This window comes from Lampris incognitus, chromosome 15, assembly GCF_029633865.1.
Source record: "Lampris incognitus isolate fLamInc1 chromosome 15, fLamInc1.hap2, whole genome shotgun sequence".
NCBI lineage: Eukaryota > Metazoa > Chordata > Actinopteri > Lampriformes > Lampridae > Lampris > Lampris incognitus.
The window spans coordinates 38,046,584-38,068,584 of NC_079225.1; the positions used below are offsets into that span (position 1 = coordinate 38,046,584).

Below are 22,001 nucleotides of genomic sequence, written 5' to 3' on the forward strand. Positions count from 1 at the left end.
GGGAACTTGGTGAAGCGCTAAGAAATGTCAATATGTGAACAAGACACGTTTGCAGTTGCCAATGAAACACAAATTACACTGCAAGTCTGTATGACATTTTTAAACTCTGCATTTAACAGGAATATTTGGCAGCCTTGGGAGCACGACGAACGAGACCTAGATTATTTCTGAATCTTGAGAAACCCACTTTATCTTACGCAGGTGTAACCCTGTTGAAATTTATTCATTATTATAAGATATCATTTTGAATAAATAATTTCATAGTTTAATAAATAGAATTTACGGTTAAAATGTTAAGATTCATTGACCAGCAATTAAGTTATGATTTTTCTCAATGAGAGAAACACATTCTGGGTAATGTTCATGTTTTACTGAATACAGCATTTAAAAATGTTAAATATTTGTTGTGTAATAATATATGTGAAAATGCTTTAAAAATGCCCGTAAGAATAGGAAGAAAGAGGTACACAAATGTTTTGTGAATTTTGTTTATTTCTGAAACTCTGGCGAATGAGCCAATCACATTGGAGGTCAAAGGACAAGGGAGGAGTTGAGAGAGAGCGACGAACGAGTAAGACGTGAGAAGCGTGTTGTGTGCTGAAAAGGGAAACACCAGATGTTATGTTAAGGTGTACACCATTTTTAGTGAAAGTGTTCAACCAGGACTCTTATACTAAACTTTAATGGTGACAGTTCTGTCCGTTTTGAGTGAACTACTCAGCACAAGAAGACAGAAAGAAGTTTAAGTTAGCTGCTGACTTGGTGGCTAATGCTTTTGCATGGCCTTTGCTAACAAGCTAGCGACCAGCGACCTTGACCAGTAAAGCCTGTACGGACGACGAACAAAGACCCCGACGGAGCCGGATAGCGTTGCCGAGATTGTCAGCTGCGTGAGTCTTCTCTTCATCGTGAGTCCTCTCTTCATATCTCCTGCTGCTGCCGCCGCCTTGGACCTTGTGTATTTGAGGCTACATTCCATTGAGTAAAGGTGCCGTTCTTTTGTTTTTTGCCTGCGTGGTGAAGCAGCCATTTTGTTTAAGGCTACAACGTTCACAAGCTACACTCAGGCCTGCATCGTTTGAACTGGGTATTTGAAAGTAGGCTGGGTTATTGCTGGCTATTTTCTTTTCTTGGGCCCTTATGTTTTCAATGTGTATGTGAATGCATTTGACTGGCAGATTTCAAAAGATATTTGAAAACGTGCATTTAAACACCGAACAATATTTTCTAAGTAAATATTTTATACTATTTTATAACACAGTTGTGGTGAATGACTACTTTTGATATTTGAAGTTAATTAAGAAAAAGAGTATTTTCTGTTTAAAAGTGGAAGAGTGTTTAAGGGTTACAAGTAATTCTAGACATTTTAATTTAATTCTAAAGTGTACGAATGCTTAAATAGTGATTTTGAATGAAAGAGTATTGCATACAGCCTAATAAGTAGTAATTACACACATACAAGTTAAACACTGATATGTTTATAAGTGAAACCCCACTTATGTGATTGATTGGATAGATGTTTTAAAGAACTCAGGATAGCCACCTCTCACTGTAGCCAAACCCGCTAGAGAGGCGCTACGCAAGAACCCACAACTTATTCATTGTTTCATTTCAACTCCATTTGTTTCAACACAAACAAGCCCCCAACCACAAGTCTGAGGCGGGCTTTGGGCTGACTTTCAAAGCACTTTCGTATTTACGCCTTCAATCTTGAAGCCAGTGCCTAGCGACTTTTGATTTACTAACATTAGCAATAGTTACTGTTATTACGTTTTAAAGTCGTTAAAGTATGTCGGTGCAGCGGGGAAAAAAAGGCAAATTTACACACCTGAAACTGAGTGCTGGTTGATAACGCTCCCCATCTGGCTGATTGAGCTATTGCCCTGTTAGCTAGCCCTGTTAGCAAAGTAGCTCGACTGGCAGAGCGAATTTACCCGACAGTTTTGTATGCACACCTACTGCCGTCCACAACCTGGCTTTCATTTCGACGTTGCTGAGCGTCTCTAAATTTAAATGATAAAATGCTGGGTATTCTGAGACGGCCCGGATTAACTGACCTTTCGCAAAGTCCCGCCCCCCTTAGTTGCTGTTGCTAAGGGTCAAACTTTTCAGAACCATCCAGGAAGTAGCCGGAAAACCCCAAAACGTGAAGGAAGAAATCCGCGCATTCCCAGAGAAAATAAGTGATGTATTTTGGAGTAATTCGCCCTTAATATCGCCCCGTAAAGGGCAGAAAGGATTACAGTATGCAGGAGGGGTACAGTCAGAATATTAAAAGTAAAACTGACTTGCGTGGACTCCGGGCTGCCGGGTGCGACTGTAACTGAGGGTAAAGCTTACCGGCCGCCGTCAAAGAATGGGAAACCCCATCAACTAATTCTGAAACACATTGCGGACGCCATATGTGTGCCCAATTAGTCTGGTCAAAGTAATACAGTTGGACTGATAATAATGTTAGCCTGAGCAAATCAAATGGCTGGCTATTAAATGTTAACCACCGCTGCGTGCCTCGCCGGGTTAGCAACGTGCAAAAAAAGGCGTTAATGATATACTCAGACAGACAATTGGCCGTAGGTCTAACTAGTGAGCAAATTAAAATCAGGCGGTGAATAAGGGACACAACGCCAATTTGAGAAATACTGCCAGATATATAAAGCGCTGCGTTTGCATTTGTAAGGGATCGAGAAATTGCCTTCATTAAAAGTTTAGAATAAACCCCCCTCCCGTTTTTTTAGATTAAATACAATGTGGGTTTACACCACCAAGTCAGTAGGTGGCGCTGCAGCACCTCTGGGGATCAGTACGAAAGAGAACAAAGCTCTCAAAACCAAATTGAGTTTACAAATTGTTACACTTTTTATTTTGTATTTATTTTACTTTTGATGAATATGGTAAAATGTGGAGAATTTATTTAACTGTTGAGACCGGAAATAAACTGGCGCGAACTTGAGTGACAATGTATTTTCATCGTGCCTCTGTTTTTGATTCACAGATCCACAGTGCTATTTAGCCTGTGTATCATTTGCTGCTGCTCTGGATAGCCCCTAGGTCTGGAGCCGGTAACACATTTATATAGGAAACAGACATCATTGTGTGCTACACAGACGAGGTGGCCGAGTGGTTAAGGCGATGGACTGCTAATCCATTGTGCTCTGCACGCGTGGGTTCGAATCCCATCCTCGTCGGTAAATTCAGTTTTGATTTTGTTATCTTCCGTATCAGCTTCATTGATAATCTTTTTTCCTTCCTTGTTACTAAATTTTAATGCCAAAACTGCCAGTCAAATCAAGTTAAGTCACGTTCAGTCAAATTTTTATTTGTATACGTAGCTCCAAATCACAACTCTGTTCCAGAGAGCTTAACAATACAATCACATTACATTCTTCAACAGATGAAAATACAGTAGGTGCCAAATAATGCACAACAACACCCTTCGATTCAGAAGAGGGAAAATGCCCCCCCCCCCACCACAAAAAAAAATCTGGTGGAAAAAAAATGAATAAACATTAGGAAGAGCATCAGAGGAGGGATCCCTCTTCCAGGGTAGAGAATCGGTGTCGGGCAGAGACAACAAGCAGTAACAGCTTTACAATAACCACTCATCAAACATCTTCAGACACTTCCATTAAATCACCTATATCCCAAAATGTATGTTTTAGCAATGCCATACTCTATCTGTTCAATTTTCCAGGATTTATTTGGGTATGTTTGTACTAAACACTCCAACCGATGGTCACAAAACTTCACAAAACCCACTGTGAACTCCATTGTAAAATGCTTCAGATGATCATATTGCTCATGTTGTTCCCTTAATCAACCATTTTGTCTTCGACAGTTTGATCTTCAATACAATGATAATTTGAAGTTATCGATATCTTCCTGGTATCCTTGGTTATGCAATCCTTGATTTTGTCCCTCCGCCTTCTGATCAAAGCAGGAGGGGGTCCTGGGTGACTGAGTCGCCCCATATTCTTTCCTCTCCCTGGATGAGAGGTGTGTTCTCTCCGCCCCTCCTTCAGCGAGACCCTCTTCAGTGTCTGGACTGCTTTTTATCTGAGAGTGAGATAGGGTTAGAGTGATTTGACAGTGAATTCCTGTCCATTGTGTGAAACAAAGACTTTGAACAATGGGATTCTAGCCACGTAAGCAGCTGGTTTTTCTTAAAGCCATTCTGCCACCCCATTTCCTCTGCACTTAAATCCCGCCCAGTATGTAAATTAGTCATGTGTGTCGTAGCCCAGGTGTCCACACTGGAGTTGTCTGCTGTGAAGGTAAGCTTTTTTTTGCCATTGTTTATTACCTTGTGCTCACGATGGTACTGATCTATGGCATACTGATATTTGGCTGCATTGAGTCCCAGTAGACCAGATAGTTTTTCTCCAAGAAAGTCGCAAGCTAGATGTGGGGAAAAAAAGACTTGGTGACTCAGTGAGACTGTCTTACATGACAAAACAAAGGCATATAGAATACAATAATTATAATACATTTAAATGCTTCAAGCTACATCTGTACATCACTTACTGCGCAGCGACATCCTCCCAACTAGAATGACAAAGTTTATCCATGAGAACTTGCCCTGGAAAGACGGATCACGAGAGATTTTGACAGAAAGACAGAGAAAGTAAAGGGGTGGTATTACCACTACTGTGTGTGCTCCATGTTAAAAGACAAATGTTTTATAGCTAAAAGGGTTTCCCACCTTTTCAGCTGCCCCTGTGAAGGCTTCTCCATTTGTTGGGACCTCCTCTTCTTCGCGCTCCTCTTCCTCTTCCAGAGTCTCGCCACTGGAAAAGTGGATGATCCTCTTCGTGTGGCCAGAGAGGCTCCCACCTCCAAACTCTGTCTCCTGGATGCCCACACCATAAGGCATGAGTAAAGGTTTTGCATATGTTTTGCATTTGTTGTATGGGTGCTTGTAACATTAAGATAACAGCACATCATTTACACAGTCTGTAAAACTGAAGTGTCTACTCTTTACACCTTGTTACTTACTGTTTGTGTGTATATAGGTGTGTGTGTCCCCGTCAAGTTAGGTCAGGCTCCCCAGTGACAATATGGCAGTGTAAATTTACCAAAGGAGAGTCACTAAATACTTTCACAGATGGGAACACACGCACAGAGCAACTGACAACACAGTACACACTAACTTTGTATCCTATCTTACTGAACCATTTTAGATATCAACACTTACTTCCTCGAACTTGTTGTCCATTTTACAGAAATATGCAGCCTTTTACTGATCTGGCTCGTGACGGTCAATCCTCTTTCATTCCAGAGTTGTGTCCCATTGCGGAGGAACCAACCTAATACCAGGATGCAGACTAGCGTGTTGGTCTTGTAACCTGAGATGTCAAATTTTTGGGCCGGAAGGGGTTGGACTTGTTCCCAATGTGTGAAATGTCTAGGTTTATTATTAACTTTTCAATGTGGAGTATGACGCAACTAATATACATCAAATACCATGATATTAATGTAAAACACCTTGGATGACTCTGCTTTCATGGACAATTTTTATTTCCACTTGAAGCACACTGTAAATGAGAGACAACATTAGATAAGGAATAAATGAGCTACAGGTATACACACTGCAACGACTCAGCATCGAATAATATTGATAAACGAGTCCCGAATAGGAAAATAGCAATACTATTGGTCCAAATCCATAAATATGGTTTTTATATGAAATCCACTAATCCAGACATATCCATCCAGTGTCTTGAAAAATAATCAAACTGGACCCAACAACATAAATGGTTTCTGAATAACCCTCTTTTGCCATAATTGTGCACAAGATGTTGCCTCGACTAAAATCTGCATAAGTGATTGTAAAGTGCAAAGGCGTCGTAATGGGCTAAAGTAGAAATGCTAAAGTAACAAGTGGGGGGAAACAATTTTAATGTCCATGTTTTTACGAGTTGCACAGTCACAGCAGCAGATGAAAGCTCACGTTTAAGGATTCACTTGAAAGCAGATGGATCATTATATTTATATTAATGGGATACATACATGAAGAATATACAGACATAACATATTAAACATGTTTCACCAACTGATAGTAGTAGAGCTTCATTGGAGACCGCGTCAATTTCGCGAGTTAAATACTTCTCGAGAGGGTTTGTGCAGCTTCGTCCTCAATATATATGAAAACGGCTGGAACCGCTTTTCAGTTACACGTCTGGGGTCGTATCATAAATACAACATTTGTGTGCAAATTGTGTCAATTTTTTCGCTCGCATTGGTCTTTCAGTTGTTCTGGCAGGGTAGTAAGATGACTTGGTGGGAGTTCTTCCCATGCCTAAGTCAAGGGGATGACACCGTGAGGGTATCGACGGTGTTGGAGCACACCGCATGTGGATCCATGTGTAAACTGGGACAGCTTCATCAAGAGGGCCACGGGAAAAGAAGCTAACGTAGCTGAAAATCTGTGATTTGGTTTACATAGGGATTTTACATGGGCAGAATCGGCGTTTTATTGTTTCATCTAGAACATCAATTAACAACGGAAATAAATTAAAGCCAAGACCAATGGTTTACTGTGTAAGATTGTCACCCAAATAGTCACTGAGATGAAGGAACGGTTTAGCCTAAAAACCCACTATCGATTGTTTTGTTGTTGTTTTTAAAAAACTGGATAGTAAAAATAGAAAATGGCTACCTCTTGTGTAAAAAAAAAAGCTACAAGATGAACCATGCAATCTAAAAAGTAAACTGCTACAGATAAATCACAATCCAATAATAACAATCCATGCAGTCTTAATCATCTCAGCCATTTTTTTTTTTTTTGATTTACAGTTTTAGCATTTGCTGATTTCTGAAGCAGCACCAAGTGAAATCTGTCTGGAACAGTTGCAGATTAAGATGTGTTGGAAAGGAGGTTATAAGAGTTACTGGATATGACTTGAGCCCTTCTGGAGGTGGTCATGAGTCAAATACCAACATGTATCTGTGACTGGAGGTCCTTGTTCAGCAACCCCAACGGCTGAATCTACACATGCCGGTCTGTCATCCAAACAGGCGCTCAGCTCAAGGACAGCAACATCACGTACATCCCTTGCTATGTATCGGTAAATGCTCAATTTTTGTTTAGCAGGTTTGATTTGCTTTTTTTTTTAATCCCCCATCAATGCACATGTATTCACAGCTGATTAGTCTGTGAAAACGTAAGTCGTAGCACATCATTCGTCCAGATCTGTATTGTCAATAGTGTGTTCGGCAAGGCAGTTCAAACCGAATCAGACTTCTAAAGGGAAACTCGAGCGCTCTGCATGCCGGAGAGGTTATAAATTCAGTCACTCAACTTATGACCGCTTTAAAGCCTCCATAGTATTTAGGTTTACATGCAGCCGGACAGCGTGAAGGCATTAATTACTGAGAGCTAATTTAACACTAGACTAAATGAGGACAACCTAACTGGGCCAGGCTCATCCCCCACCCCTAACTGACACCTAACATATTGTTTCCTTCACCAGTTTGATCTCAAGTATTCAATATTGTGGACCAGCGAATTTACAGACCGATTAGAAGGAACGCCATTTTCTCCAGTGAGTCACTTTTAATGACCACTGTCGTATGGCGCCTCTTTTCCTCTCTAATATCTTTGAAATAAATTTGTTCTGGCTCTGATATGGGGATACCTGGTGGCCGACATATCTGACTGCACAGTGAATACTTACCAGCATGTGTAAAACACAATGAATTACTATTACGAAAATGACATTTTCCCCTTGGATGTTTACTTTTCATGGACAGGAAATGGACTCCATCGCTAGGAGAGGTGATGGGGGGGAGCTTCAGAATGGAAAAAGACATCCGCAGAAAATTTAGGAAACAACACAGCCTGTGTCTTTCTGAGGCTTCAAATCTGGCTCCTTCACTGGCTTCACCTCCTCTTCAGGTTTGGTTTTAGCCTGGAACGAAACCAGTTTGAGCAGATAACAAAAAAAAAAAATGTTAATATCGTCAATAAATAGATGAATAAATAAACAAATGACACAGAACAAAAAAATCTCAATTACATGGCAAAACTAATATTATAAAACTCGAACTATCTTCTTAATTTCTTGTGTCATCACTGACAACTTTGAAAAGCATTCTCTCATATTTTCTGAACAGCACAACAGTAGTTTAATAATAAAATAAGCTACATCAAACAACATCAAGGAGAACTGGACTGAACTAAAATGATGATGAAACTGAACGAAATGGCAGGCAATAGAATAATTTGACGCTACTTTCCACTTGCACATGTTGTGTATTGCTTGAAACGAATTTCCTGAGGAGTTTGCAGTACCTTATCACTTTTAGCCCCCTTGGTCAGATCGAAGGTAGCGTAAACTTCAGAGGAGCACTGTTCACTGAGGGCCGGGAGCTCGAAGGTTATTGGCTCAGCCAGGCCGTAACTGGCCTTCAACTCCAGCTGGGGAGCCTCGGCGGGGACTTTGTGGAAGTATCTAGAAAACAGGGTAAATTATAAATTTTTCCCCCCTTTCTCTCTCCAATTGTACCTGGCTAATTACTCCACTCTTCTGAGTCGTCCCGGTCGCTGCTCAAGGAGGGCTACAGACTACCACATGCCTCCTCCAATTCATGTGGAGTTGCCAGCTGCTTATTTACACCTGAGAGTGAAGAGTTTCGCCAGGGGGATGTAGCGCATGGGAGGATCACGCTATTCCCCCCAGTTCCCCCTCCCATCCAAACAGGCACCCCGACCGACCAGAGGAGGTGCTAGTGCAGCGACCGGGACACATACCCACGTCTGGCTTCCCACCCGCAGACACGGTGAATTGTGTCTATATGGATGCCCGACCAAGCTGGAGGTAACACGGGGATTCGAACCGGTGAGCCCCATGTTGGTAGGCAACGGAATAGACCGCTATGCTACCCGGACGCCTGGTAAATTGTAATTTTTGTGTAAAAAAACAAAACAGAATGCTATGAGCAGTTTGTGTGAGTTTTGATATTGTCGGTCTTAATCTATGTACGCTTTCATGTATGTGTGTACATACAAATCTATACATTTTGTATGGGTTTTCCCTTTATTTGGCACATTTTCCTCAATGAGCATGACTGTGTGCCTTCAACTACACATCTGCAGGAAAGTCAACTATGACTGTTTCCACTAATGTCGATGCATCATCTAGTTTGGGTGCATATGCATCTATGTCCCCTTTGCTTCCATGCGAACACACCAACTTTTCCCACACAAATGCCTGTGTTTGTGCTTGCGTTCAGATGTATGCACTTGAATGCATGTGTGTACATCTGCACAAATCTAAGTGTGTGTGTGTGCGTGCGTGCCATGGGTGACTCACATGAAGCCGTTCTCTCTCTGGCACTTCTCCAGGGTGTTCTTGATGAGGCCGCCCAGTTTGAGGAAGAAGAGCTGCTCCGAGGGCTTGGCCGTGCTGCCCGGCCCTTTGGTCTGCCGGTACTCTTTACACAGGGCTTCAGCACGGGAGTAACCTGAATGGGATTGAAGTAGAGGTAGAGAAAAAGCAAGAGAAAGGAATCTTATTTTTATTTATTTATTTACCCCCCCCCTTTTCTCCCCAATTGTACTTGGCCAATTACCCTATTTTCCGAGCTGTCCCAGTCACTGCTCCACCCCCTCTGCCGATCCGGGGAGGGCTGCAGACTACCACATGTCTCCTCCGATACATGTGGAGTCACCAGCCGCTTCTTTTCACCTGACAGTGAGGAGTTTCACCAGGGGGACGTAGCACGTGGGAGGATCACGCAATTTCCTCCTAGTTCTCCCCCCGAACAGGCGCCCTGACCGACCAGAGGAGGCACTAGTGCAGCGACCAGGACACATACCCACATCTGGCTTCCCACCCGCAGACACAGCAAATTGTGTCTGTAGGGATGCCCAACCAAGCCAGAGATAACATGGCGATTTGAACCAGCAATCCCCGTGTTGGCAGAATAGACCACTACACTACCCGGACGCCTTGAGGAAGGAATTTTATTGAGAAAGGTGCATTTTCTAAGATAAAACCATGAAGGAAATCTGTAAGCCTATGGAATTCATTGTCAATACAGTGTTAATGTCTTGGTGGCTAATGAAAAGTCTGTTTCAGGAAGTAGTTTACTTTGTTTCTATCAGCACCAATCAGCATCCCCAGCTGGGGATACTTACTAGTCATGGTGGCGAATGGGGTGCGTTTTGACCTCTATATAGACTGACTTGACCCTGGTAAAACTGCAACCCATCCACCACACTCATTATGCTTCAGGAAGGCAAAAATATTACAAATAACCCACTTAAGAAGACACATTTTGTAACAGAACGCAGTTCAGTCATGCACACCCTGAACAGGTTGCTAGTCCATCACAGGGCCCACTCACTCAGGTTCCTTGCACACCATTCACACCTATGGGCAATTTAGAGACTCCAGTTCACCCTACATGCATGTCTTTGGACTGCTGGATGAAAGCAGAATACCGAGAGGAAATCCACACAAATATGGGCAGAACATGGAAACTCCACACAGATGGGCTGAAATTGAAGCCTGGATCCTCTTGTTGTGAGGCAACAGCGTCAACCCCTAGGCCACTGGGCTGCCACATGGAACAGCATATAAATAAATGTCAAGTCCCAGAGGAACTTACACTTTTCAGCTTCCTGGAGAGATCTGATAGCTTCTCCACACTTGTCACTGGCCAGCAGAGTCTGTCCATGATAGCAGTATGCCTGCCAACAGAATTAACAAGTGCAATAAAGAAATATAAAGATGCAGAAGAGTCACATGCCTAATTGGGCCTAATATGTGCATTCTCTCTTCATTATTTTTTAGAAATTATAAGAAAAATAATAACAAAAATTACAAAAACGATAATATTCGTTTGAGTTTAAGAATCCATAAGGGAGGTTGGGAACAAGGCTCAATTAGAATGGGAAGATGCACAAACTTTCATTGACTCACATAAGCCATGTAAAAGTGCTGCTTCAACTGAAGATACTTCCTCCACTTGCTGCTGCATTCTGGCTCCAAAGTGTTTAGTGTGTGGTCTGCGGGAGAGAAATATTAACTTCTAATAGCCTAATATGAAAACGCAATGGAAAGTTCCTTATCATATTGTCCTCTTTGTTTCACATCTCACACAAGAATAACATTAAGTAAAGAAGGAATAGGTTACTACAAAAATAAATGTGGCACAGATATCAGTCAACACAAATGTGTAAAATCCAAACTGCTTAAAAAACTGACCGGCTTTTTGATAGAAGTTTGCTGTCTCGAAGGCCAAAGCTGCAATGAGTGTGGCATTATGCTTCAATTCAATTGCCCTGGCGATTGTCACTGTAAAATGAGAAAGACACAGAAAATTTATGAGTTAAAGAGGGATTCATTCATTTAGCCTTAATAGCTGAATAATCCAGCTCAGGCTTGCAGAGGGCTGGAACAGACTCCAGCCCTCTGCTGATCAAACTGAAAATAAACACATAGGACCAAACTCTATTCAAAGGCTTAAAAAAATGATTGCAACAAGGTTAAACTGACAAACCTAGAAACATTAGCCTCTACAATGTCTTGGCAGCAACTGATCACATGATGAACAGCCATTGTGTGCAAAACAAATCTAAGCAGCAATGCTTGGTATATGCCTGCCATATCCTGACATGCTGGCTACTGTATCGCTCTGTAATACAACAGGGCTAATGAGATGTTAAAGGCTGAAACGATTGCTACCTTCTTGTGCCTCTGCCTGGCACTGGATAATGTAAGCATCAATCACTCTGGGCTCCAGATCTCGACCTTTCTCAGCAGGGGTGATGAGACGAGGGATGTGCACCTCCTGTAGGAAACATAAATATGGAAGTCATTTTCAGCCGGACTCCACCCATTCATCCGTTATCTAAACCGCTTATCCTGCTCAGTGTCGCAGGGATGGTGCAGCCTATCCCTGCAGTCATTGGGCAGCAGGCGAGGAGACACCCTGGACAGGCCGCCAGTCCATCACAGGGCCAACACACACACACGCACACATTCACACCTACGGACAATTTAGTATGGCAGATTCACCCGACCTACATGTCTTTGGAATGTGGGAGGAAACCGGAGCACCTGCAGGAAACCCACGCAGACACGGGGAGAACATGCAAACTCCACACAGAGGACGACCTGGGATGACCCCCAAGGTTGGACAACCTCAGGGTTCGAACCCCGGACCTTTTTGCTGTGAGGCAACCACGCTAACCACTGTGCCACCAATATTCAATATTCAATTTCAATATTTTGAAAAATGCAAATAATAAATACAGATAAATCCAGCTGTCTACATTTAAATCAACAGGGGGACACATTATTTAGGTCAAATAGTATTAAACCCTTGCTTAATATCCTATACAGTTAGTCATTCTTAATATACAGGTATTGGTGATAAACACCATGCCATCTGATAAGATACTTTTCATTACTACTTAGGGAAGTTCTGTGATGGTGCTTTTCTGAATTTTTTTGCGTGGTGACATCCTCCCCACCATTTGCTTTAAAAGTTGCCCCCAATGCTAGAGTAATGAAAAGGCAAAAAAAAAAAAAAAATCATTTACAGACCTAAGTACTACCTAAAACAGATATAACACAGTTCCTCCAATCATCACCCCTGAGACCCACTAGTGATTCTAAAAATAAGTATCAGGGTTATAGAACCGGAAGTACCTCCCATGCTGACTGCTCCATAACATTTTAGGGGAATCAATCGTGTGTTGGGCATCTTTCTCACCTTAAGATATTTGAATATCCCAGCAGCTACCTTCAGACTTCGGTGGACATCTTTTGCTTCAGCTTCTGTTATGCTGTGAAAAAGGCAAACAACGGATAGATAGTATAACATGAATACCCCACCCATGGTGATGATTCAATGTGATGTTATGTCCCAGCAAGAATCCATCAAGAACTCAAGTTCCAAACTCAGAATAAGTGATTAGCATAACTGGATTTTTAAAAAAAAATACACGAAATACGCAAGACATACTTCTCTTTTCCTGCTAGTCTTGAGGCAAACTTGGTGTACCAGACGGCAATGTTGAAGGCCATAGAGATTAGTTCAAAGACTGCATCCTGTTGGGAACTTTGAGAGGAATAGAGGGAGGAAATCAATAAAGAGAGACATTTAAGAGATTGATCCAAGCAATGTGGACAACGTTAAAGGACTGACACAGCACTTAGTACAGGTTCGTTTTGGCTGTAGCTTTGGCTGTGGTTCCACTTGTTTTGACTCTTAAAAGATTTTGAGTTGTTGTCTTCACCTTGGTGTGTTTCCTTGTAAGGTGTCAGTCCACTTGAAGTTCTGGAAGAACCTTAGCTTGTTCTCCTGTGTGGTTCCATCCAAGGACGCAATGAAGCCTGTTGTATTATAAACAAACCAATCACAAGCCAGCAGCTTGTTAGTGGCAACACAAAAATTACCAACGATTAAAAATGTTAGAAGACAAAACAAGCAGAAACAATAGTTTATATCAATTCAACAATTGTTTAAATCAGTAAATTGAATCTACTTTAGGACTGTACTCAGTGAAACAGATTACGTATTGCTTATGTCTGGCCATTACAGCATGCAGACAAAATATGTTGGCACTTTAGCATATCTAATGATGTGGAAGAAAAAAATCACACTAATGTGGCATAATACACAAACATTTTAATGTCAAAAAATATCATGACTGGGCTTTTTTTTATTCAGATGGAAGACTTAACTGATTAGCTAATATAAAAAAATTACCTTGTAGGAGGGAGAAGTAAGCATCCGTGGCATTTTTTATGATCTCGGGGTTACAGGTGACATCAGTGAACATTTCCAGCAGCCTTGCCCTGGTTGTCCTCAGGTCACTAAGTGAGGTCACCAAAATGAAAACAGCGATCAATCAATATTTAGCCTCCCTTTTGACTGCTGTGTTAATCTAAATCCTCCGTCACATCACCCGACAGCCCTCTTAGTGGGAAAACACATGATGTTTTTAGTTACAATGAATGGCAAAATGGTATCATTATGAACACTGAAATATTTTCCTCTCAGTGCCTGCTAGTGTAACTTTATTTATCATATCAGCGTTCTTCGCTAATAACATTGTTAGTCATGTTACTTAACAGACATACTTGCATATTTTATTGGCAGCAGGGCTAGCTGCAACTCCATAGAAATTAAAGGAAACTGGTGCTGTTGCCTTCAGTGGATTTCTGTGAAACCAATGAGCCATCCTGTTTGAATGAGGACACACCTAAAGCACCTGAAAGAAATGAGAACCAGCTTAATGAGTAACACATTCTGTATCATAGGTATTTATACTTATTGCATATACTTGAGGAGCTAGTCTCACAAACAACATGTTTAAAAGACGAATACTAGATGGGGCAACAGAAAGGAGCATCACCTACTTGACTAAGTAGCCAGGGTAGCTAATCACTGATACGACGCGTTAGCTATAGCGCCGGCTGCCTAGCGTCTTCACACACTTGTGACCAGACGCTATCCTGCCTGGCTGTTGTTATTTTATTAATTCGCTAGGTAGTAAACCTCCATATCAGGTGATACAAGCCATGGCAATGATAAGAAGAAAAAAAAGCATGTTTTAGCCTAATGTATACGAAAGCGTCCATTACGTAAGCTATAGTAAACCACAGCTAACATAAACCTTTTCTGAAAACAAACAATATTTTCGAAAAAACTGAACAATTTGATAAAGCATACGGATTAACGAATACGCCAACAACTTAAAATCACACAAAATGCATTCGTTATCGTCACCTTGCAACACTGTAGATCATGGATTATGTGGTCCTTCTGGAAAGTCTGACAAATAACCATTTATTTCCGGAAATAAACACCAGGAATGTTACGGGATTTTTAACAACATCGGCCAATCGGAACGCTGGCATAAGACGTTTAGCGTCGTTACGTTTAGCGTCGTTACGTACGTCGTCGCACAAACGCGTAACGCGCGGGAGTTTTGGTGTAACTTAACGCCGACGGAAGGAGTCTCCAGCGGGTAGGTTCTGGGTTTTTTTTTTAGCGTCGCTTATCAGATATGAAAATGTTCGCCTGGCATCTTCGGCTGTGTCTGTGACGACGTTAAATGTATGTAAAATGACATTTCCTATTTCACGCCGCTGTTTTTGAATCAGCAAACGTGACTCTTCCACCGTCTGTCGCGGGGCAACTTGAACGGGCCGCTAAAGTGACGACAAAGCTAATGCTAATCAGCTCAGTGACTCGTTAACGCCGAGTTGGACTCCGATTTGGTTCGAATTGACTTATAAAAATTTAAAAACAAACCGCGATTAGTGCACCTGTGTTTATTCCACGATAGTTTAACGGGATTAAATTTGGAGCGATATTTTAGCTGTTCTACGTTACAACGGTCCACTCGGTAGCGGTTCCGGTAACCGGCAGCAGTTATGGATTGTTCTGCGGGCCGTCTCAGCTGCGCCGCGCCACCGAACGACAGCAAGTCTCGCCAAGGGACACTAGTGTCGTCGTCTAGGGCAGCGTTTCTCAACCGGGGGTCCGCGGACCCCTAGTGGTCCGTGGTGTACTTGCAAGCGGTCCGTGAAAATAAAATATCTTTAAAAAAAGATCCTATGACATTTATAGAAATAGGATTATTTTACTCAAATGTGACTGAGACCTTTATCTACCTAAACTATAGAGGGTAACAGGACTTTTTTCTCTAATTACATCTGTTTCACAAGTGTAATTTATTGTATTGTAATAAGAGATCTCTCTCCCGTTTGCATTGTTAAAAGTTACTGCATAAAAATTCTGTTACATATATCTGAAAGTTACTGAATACATATTCTGTTTTATTACATATATCTGAAAATTACTGCAGAAGAATTCTGTTTTGCTAGCTATATCTACGTTACAACTGAAGGCTCTTATTTTTGCCTCAAAGAGTGAATAAATGCTATAATGCAATTTAAAATGCAGTTTCTACTGTTTCTATCAAATTGCAACCCCCCCTCCCCCAAGATCAGGTGGAGGGGTCCTCAGGGTAGATCAAAAATACGCAGGGGGTCCAGGACCCCAAAAAGGTTGAGAACCACTGCTCTAGGGTGCAGCCTCACGTTTGAATATGGAGACAGTGAGTCATATGCGCTATCTTTGCATTAACTTGTGTTTTACTCGTTTCGGGTGAAGGCGCGTGTGTGTACACCAGAGGTCCCCAATAGGCGGCCCGCGGGCCACGTCCGGCCCGTGACAGGTTGATTTATGGTCCGCGAGAATTTTTGGAGAAATGCCAGAAGGAAGATTTTTTTTTAGTTACCTACCAATTTTTTTAAAAAATTTCTTAGTAAAAGTAAGACTAGTAATATATCGAAAAATAGATGAAAAATCTCTGTTTAAATTATAATACCTGCAACGTATCGACACCAAAACAAACTAACGAACAACAGCGTGCCTTTCTGACTAGACAAAGCTAGTCTAGCTAGTCAGACTAGCTTCGTCTAGTCAGAAGGGCACGAACTGAGGAAGCCTCTTGGATGAGAGGCGAAACGTCTTCACGGATATATTATGTCTTCCTTTGTACAATATTTGTGTAGTCTTAACTTCTACCAGGTCCATGAACTTCATAGCTCGTGAATTTAAAAACAATTTGTTAGTGTGTTCCCTATATCCTACATTGTTTACTATCTGTCTGTGTAATAGGACCCAATTTCCCCTCGGATTAATAAAGTATTCTGTTTATTGCTCTTTTTGTAGTACAAATAACGATTGTTGGTCGCTTTTGTAGGTGGTCCCCCGTACCTCCACACCGTAATTCAAATATGGCAATACAAGTGAACAATACAGAATGTACAGTGCTTTATGATCCAGAATGTGCCTTGCCTTTTCCAGAACTCCAATGCTACTTCCCATTTTTGTTCTCACAAATCTTATGAGATTTCCAGCAGATTTTATGGTCAAGTAGCACACCCAGAATTTTATTTTTATATAATTTTTCAATGTTAATATTGTTGATCATTACTTCTACTTGTGTGTCTATTTTACGATTTCCAAAATAACATAAACTTAGATTTGTTCAGATTTAATTATAATTTATTTCTGTCAGACCACATTTTTAACTTTTTCATTTCGGCTGTGATCAACTCCAAAAGCTCCTGTAAATTCTCCCCGGAACAAAAAATGGTTGTGTCATCTGCAAATAAAATGAATATCAATAGCCTTGATACCTTACATATGTCAATGATATACAGAACAAACAATTTGGGAAATGGATTCGACCCGAGAGAGGGGCCCACGCCCTGGAAAGCGTCACGGTTCTGGCGGCGTCCAGTGAGCTCTCTCCGGTCGGCCCTTGAAAATCAGGGGGAGAAGGTGTAAATCTCGCAGAAAAATACATTGAATAAAAAAGCAATCGATAAATAAAAGTAGAAATAAAGTAATCAGACAAAATATGTATACATAATGTAAGTGAGCATGGTAGCAGCACCACTAGCAAAAAAGTACACAGTTTTTGTGGCATGAATAAATAAGTTTTCTGGCTTCAAGTCAGTTCAGCGGACAATGTCTAGATTTCTCTGACTTGCTGTGATGAAGATAACTAAAATTGTATCTAATCCCTCAGTTTACCTGGTTTCTGCGGTGTAGAATTTGTTCACCAAGGCCTCCTTTCTTTCCTACATTAGGACTTGTCAAACTCCAGGGAATGGCGATGAGAAGTGAGGTCAGAGTTGAGGCAGGGGTAGAGGAAGAGGAGAGCTATGGACCCCAGTTGTTGAGAAGATTGGAGGTACTGTATTACATATGACGGTTTCAGTTTGCTGCTGTTGAGGGAGCAGGGTTGCAGAATTATCAGGGATGCCTGTATGTCAACTGCAAGACCCTGGTTGGCAAGCATCCACCCTGCTGGTATGCTTGAACAAGATGGCAAATTACTACCAGATCCAAGGATGCAGTCCTGTAGATAACCCTGTGTAATGTTTTTGAGGGCAGCAAGAGAATAATGAATTTTCCCTTCTGTTTCCTTAACTAAGTATTATGAAATTGTTAACGTGATCTGGAATTGAGACCTCCTGATGTATGTATCTGTGATCAACATTAACATGCAGCATCATGATCATTTTATTGCTTTCAGGCATACTGCTTGTATTTGCAAAGTCTCAGGTGTGTGAATCTGGCTCATGTCCTGTGGAATATTGAATCTTCTCTGTACCCTGTTAATTTTCACTTGGGTATCAATGTTGCCCTTTATGATGTTTCTTTGTGCAGCAAAGTGGCATCAGTGCCAGTGACATTAAGAAGCTGGAGGATGCTGGGTTCCACACCATTGAGGCAGTGGCGTACGCCCCCAAGAAGGAGCTACTCAACATCAAGGGGATCAGTGAAGCCAAAGCAGACAAGATTCTGGTAGAGAGGGGATAGTAATCTTAATTACCTCATTTATTCAGTTATTTCTGAGTGAATTAGGGGGGATCAAGTTTAGATTATGCAGATGGGACATTATTTCTGTAACACCTGTCAAATTGTGTTCATAAAGAGTAGATGAATACAGCAATATTTCACTTTTGAAGAATTTTTTTTTGGTATATACTTTTTTGAAAGAGTTCATGAATAGTCAGCCGGTGAAATAATTCTTCTGAGGATTCATAATTGGTGCCAGATTTCTTGCACTTCTACTATACAGTAGCTAGAGCATATGGATACAATCCCCTCCCCCTCCCCACAGGCTGAGGCTGCTAAACTGGTGCCCATGGGCTTCACCACAGCTACAGAGTTCCACCAGAGGAGAGCTGAGATCATCCAGATCTCCACAGGGTCCAAGGAGCTGGACAAGCTTTTGCAAGGTCCGTAGTTAAGTGGGTCATTAACAGACATTCAATCATGGTTCTTATGGTGCATTTAACAATGTGGGAATCTCCTTCCAATCACAAGCAAAATTAATGCCAGATTACACGTGTTTATCGTCCTCCCACATTATACCAGCAGTATTATTAGCATCTTGATAACTGGATTTCCTTGTTTCTACCCATGTTTTAAATACCGTCTTTGTCCTCCAGGTGGGATTGAGACAGGCTCCATCACAGAGATGTTTGGAGAGTTCCGGACAGGAAAGACACAGCTGTGTCACACCCTTGCTGTCACCTGTCAGGTAAGCTTGCCCATCTAATGTGTTAAAAAAAAAAATTTTTTTTTTGTTTACCCCCCTCCATTTTTAGCAGCAGAAAAAAAAATCCCAGCCGTTAGTATAAATTGAGCGATGGACTGTGCTTTATGTTGTTTTTTTAAGTTTCAGTGCTACCTTCAGCTGTTGAAATCCAAATGTCAGTATGAAGGCCATCCTTCCTCGAACATGAAAAAACTCATTAATTGGTGTAGAAAACCTCTTTTTTTTTGCCTGATCACCAGCTAGTCTCAATCTTATGCACTTTATTTTAATCTGTGGTTTCAATATTTTGCCAACAAAAAGGGTTATTTAGGCAGGAAACGGGCATGTCCAGAAACTGTATCAGTCTTTTGTTTGCAGACAGTGTTAATTTCTTATCCTGAAGGTTTTTGTGATCCTCACTCTCCGCTCTGTCCCTAGCTGCCCATTGACCAGGGCGGTGGAGAGGGCAAAGCCATGTACATTGACACAGAGGGAACCTTCAGACCTGAGAGACTTCTTGCTGTAGCTGAGAGGTGAGTCAGCAACTCTCCAAGTTCTTCAATGCTAAAAAGCCCTAGCAGTCATTAGGCTAGGCTGCACTGTATAGCCACGGTTATTTACTAATGAATCTTAAAGTTGGGCCATTCAGTTAAACTTGTTTTGGGACTCATGTATATTCTAGTAAAGCTGATATTTAGGATTCTTACACAGGCTTGAAAAATATGTGAAATGAAATTGATAATTTTCAGATTTCAAAAGGTTTATGAATTGCACAAAACATCAAGAAAATAACGCAAAGCTGCCTTCAGTCCTGAAAAAGATGATTACGCATTTTATATTGATGTTGCTGTCATTTTAGACATTGTAATATTTAATGTTGGAAAGGGTAACATCCAGCTACTGATTGACACTGCTCAGATAATGGTCATATCATGTGACATCACGTTTAACACTTAGAAAAAACTCAAATCCATTCATGAAATAAAGGTTTGGAAAAAAAGTTTGCAGTTTTGAAATGTAAAACCTTAAGGAGGCTTGTGTTCTGAACTGCCAGTATCTTCAGAATGCACTTTGACCCCCACATCTGTCTCATGTTAGATATGGACTGGTAGGCAGCGACGTGCTGGACAATGTGGCGTATGCACGAGCCTTCAACACGGACCACCAGACACAGCTGCTGTACCAGGCTTCTGCCATGATGGCCGAGTCCAGGTCAGTCACAGCCACCTCCACCCAAGTCACCTCACACATGCTACTTCTCACCATCTTTAGGTTTTCAATCACGTAATAATTTGTGAGAATCTGATATCTTGAGATAATCTAGATTACATGCGAATCCCAAATTAGTTGTTAACTCCCCCACTCACGTTCCTCCATAGGTATGCCCTGCTGATTGTAGACAGCGCCACAGCACTTTACAGAACAGACTATTCAGGCAGAGGGGAGCTGTCGGCACGACAAGGCCACTTGGGGCGCTTCCTGCGGATGTTGCTGAGGCTGGCAGATGAGGTAGGCAGCAAGTGTGCTGCAATCAAGCAATTACACCCACAGAATGTTTTTGGTTTTTTTTGTGTTTTTATATATATATATATATATATATATATATATATATATATATATATATATATAGACAGGAGTTGAGAGGTATGAGGTGAAGTCTCTCAGACATGGTTATTTTACTTTGTCATTCACACATCACTTCACACAACAGTTTGGCGTCGCTGTGGTGATCACAAATCAGGTGGTGGCTCAAGTGGATGGGGCTGCCATGTTCTCTGCAGATCCTAAGAAGCCAATTGGGGGAAACATTTTGGCACATGCCTCCACCACACGGTGAGTATGCATTTGCCATTTTAGGGTATGGTAGATTAAATATATACAGCATGATGAAGTGGTCCCTTTATAGCTCTCATACAGTACAGTGATGGGAAAGTATGTGCTGTGAGGAGTCATTTTTTCTTTCCAACTACATACTCCACCTGCTGTTTTTACTGATTCATTAAGCCCATCTTTGATTTGTTTATTTGGAATGAAAACCTGCATACGCATGGTCCCCCCTCACCATCAGTTGGAGTGCCTCAGTATTGATAAATACAGAAAATACTGCACTTGGCCTATATTTAGTATTTGGTACCAATGGAATTGATTTATTGAGATTTAACACCCTTGGGACTTTTTAAAACTCTATTCTAGGTTGTATCTGAGGAAGGGCCGAGGAGAGACGAGGATATGTAAAATCTACGACTCGCCGTGCCTTCCTGAGGCCGAAGCCATGTTTGCCATCAACGCTGATGGCGTGGGTGATGCCAAGGATTGATTGAGTGCTGTGTAAGAGAGAAGTCAGTGAACGTTGCCATGTTGCACCCTCCTTTATGTGTCTAGCTGCAGGGTTGTACACATTTAGATGTGCTCCTGCTTTACCGTTTCCTCACAATGTTCAAGAAAGATTGTTACCAAGGAGCTTGAAGGCCGTCATCCCCGGGTTGTGTACGAGTCTGGACTGGGTTGTTGTGTAAAGCAGACCTGAGCGACAAGATGAAGGGTGGAGATTCTCTTTCAGAGGACAACAATTCACAGTAAGGTGGGACATTTGTACATATTTCAAGCCTACTGGAGACTGGGCTATTGTCACTACTGCATGGTTGAAAGGAAGAAAAAAAAAAGTACACCTTAATTTTCTAATGGTCTCCAAGGGGTGTCAAGCGTTCAGTTTTTGTTTCTCATTTTTATTTTAAAGGAGGATGCTGTTGAAACAATATGACGAGTCGCATAACTCTATACTTGCCGTCATTTTGCCTGTTTTTTAATTGGAAAGTTAATGGCAAGCGATGTATTTTGCTCTTTTTTTGTTTGTCCTAACCAGACATTCGTTCTGTATATAAACTTTATGTTCAAGGAATAAATTAGTTTTATT

The 22,001-nt window shown here is 41.5% G+C and overlaps 3 protein-coding genes and 1 non-coding gene across 4 annotated transcripts; 2 read left to right on the forward strand and 2 right to left on the reverse strand.

Moving 5' to 3' along the window:
- Positions 1-3,103: 3,103 nt before the first annotated feature.
- trnas-gcu (transfer RNA serine (anticodon GCU)) lies at positions 3,104-3,185 on the forward strand. The gene has a single exon. It is a non-coding gene; the product is annotated as a tRNA-Ser (tRNA).
- Positions 3,186-3,301: 116 nt separating this feature from the next.
- Positions 3,302-5,491, reverse strand: LOC130124982 (protein FAM177A1). The gene is made up of 5 exons (XM_056294374.1): positions 5,192-5,491; positions 4,700-4,846; positions 4,522-4,576; positions 4,301-4,395; positions 3,302-4,053 (listed from the first exon to the last, which is right to left on the reverse strand). The coding sequence occupies exons 1-5, from the start codon at positions 5,210-5,212 to the stop codon at positions 3,844-3,846; spliced, it is 528 nt and encodes a 175-aa protein (XP_056150349.1). The 5' UTR covers positions 5,213-5,491; the 3' UTR covers positions 3,302-3,843.
- Positions 5,492-5,493: 2 nt separating this feature from the next.
- Positions 5,494-14,826, reverse strand: brox (BRO1 domain and CAAX motif containing). The gene is made up of 13 exons (XM_056294373.1): positions 14,746-14,826; positions 14,097-14,227; positions 13,723-13,829; positions 13,250-13,346; positions 12,976-13,071; positions 12,724-12,796; positions 11,691-11,796; positions 11,211-11,300; positions 10,926-11,011; positions 10,612-10,693; positions 9,312-9,462; positions 8,291-8,450; positions 5,494-7,907 (listed from the first exon to the last, which is right to left on the reverse strand). The coding sequence occupies exons 2-13, from the start codon at positions 14,195-14,197 to the stop codon at positions 7,821-7,823; spliced, it is 1,236 nt and encodes a 411-aa protein (XP_056150348.1). The 5' UTR covers positions 14,198-14,227; positions 14,746-14,826; the 3' UTR covers positions 5,494-7,820.
- Positions 14,827-14,973: 147 nt separating this feature from the next.
- On the forward strand, positions 14,974-21,977 carry rad51 (RAD51 recombinase). Its single transcript, XM_056294637.1, has 10 exons — positions 14,974-14,986; positions 17,628-17,731; positions 18,211-18,348; positions 18,668-18,785; positions 18,999-19,090; positions 19,526-19,620; positions 20,186-20,299; positions 20,467-20,596; positions 20,799-20,920; positions 21,281-21,977. The coding sequence occupies exons 2-10, from the start codon at positions 17,648-17,650 to the stop codon at positions 21,402-21,404; spliced, it is 1,017 nt and encodes a 338-aa protein (XP_056150612.1). The 5' UTR covers positions 14,974-14,986; positions 17,628-17,647; the 3' UTR covers positions 21,405-21,977.
- Positions 21,978-22,001: the final 24 nt, after the last annotated feature.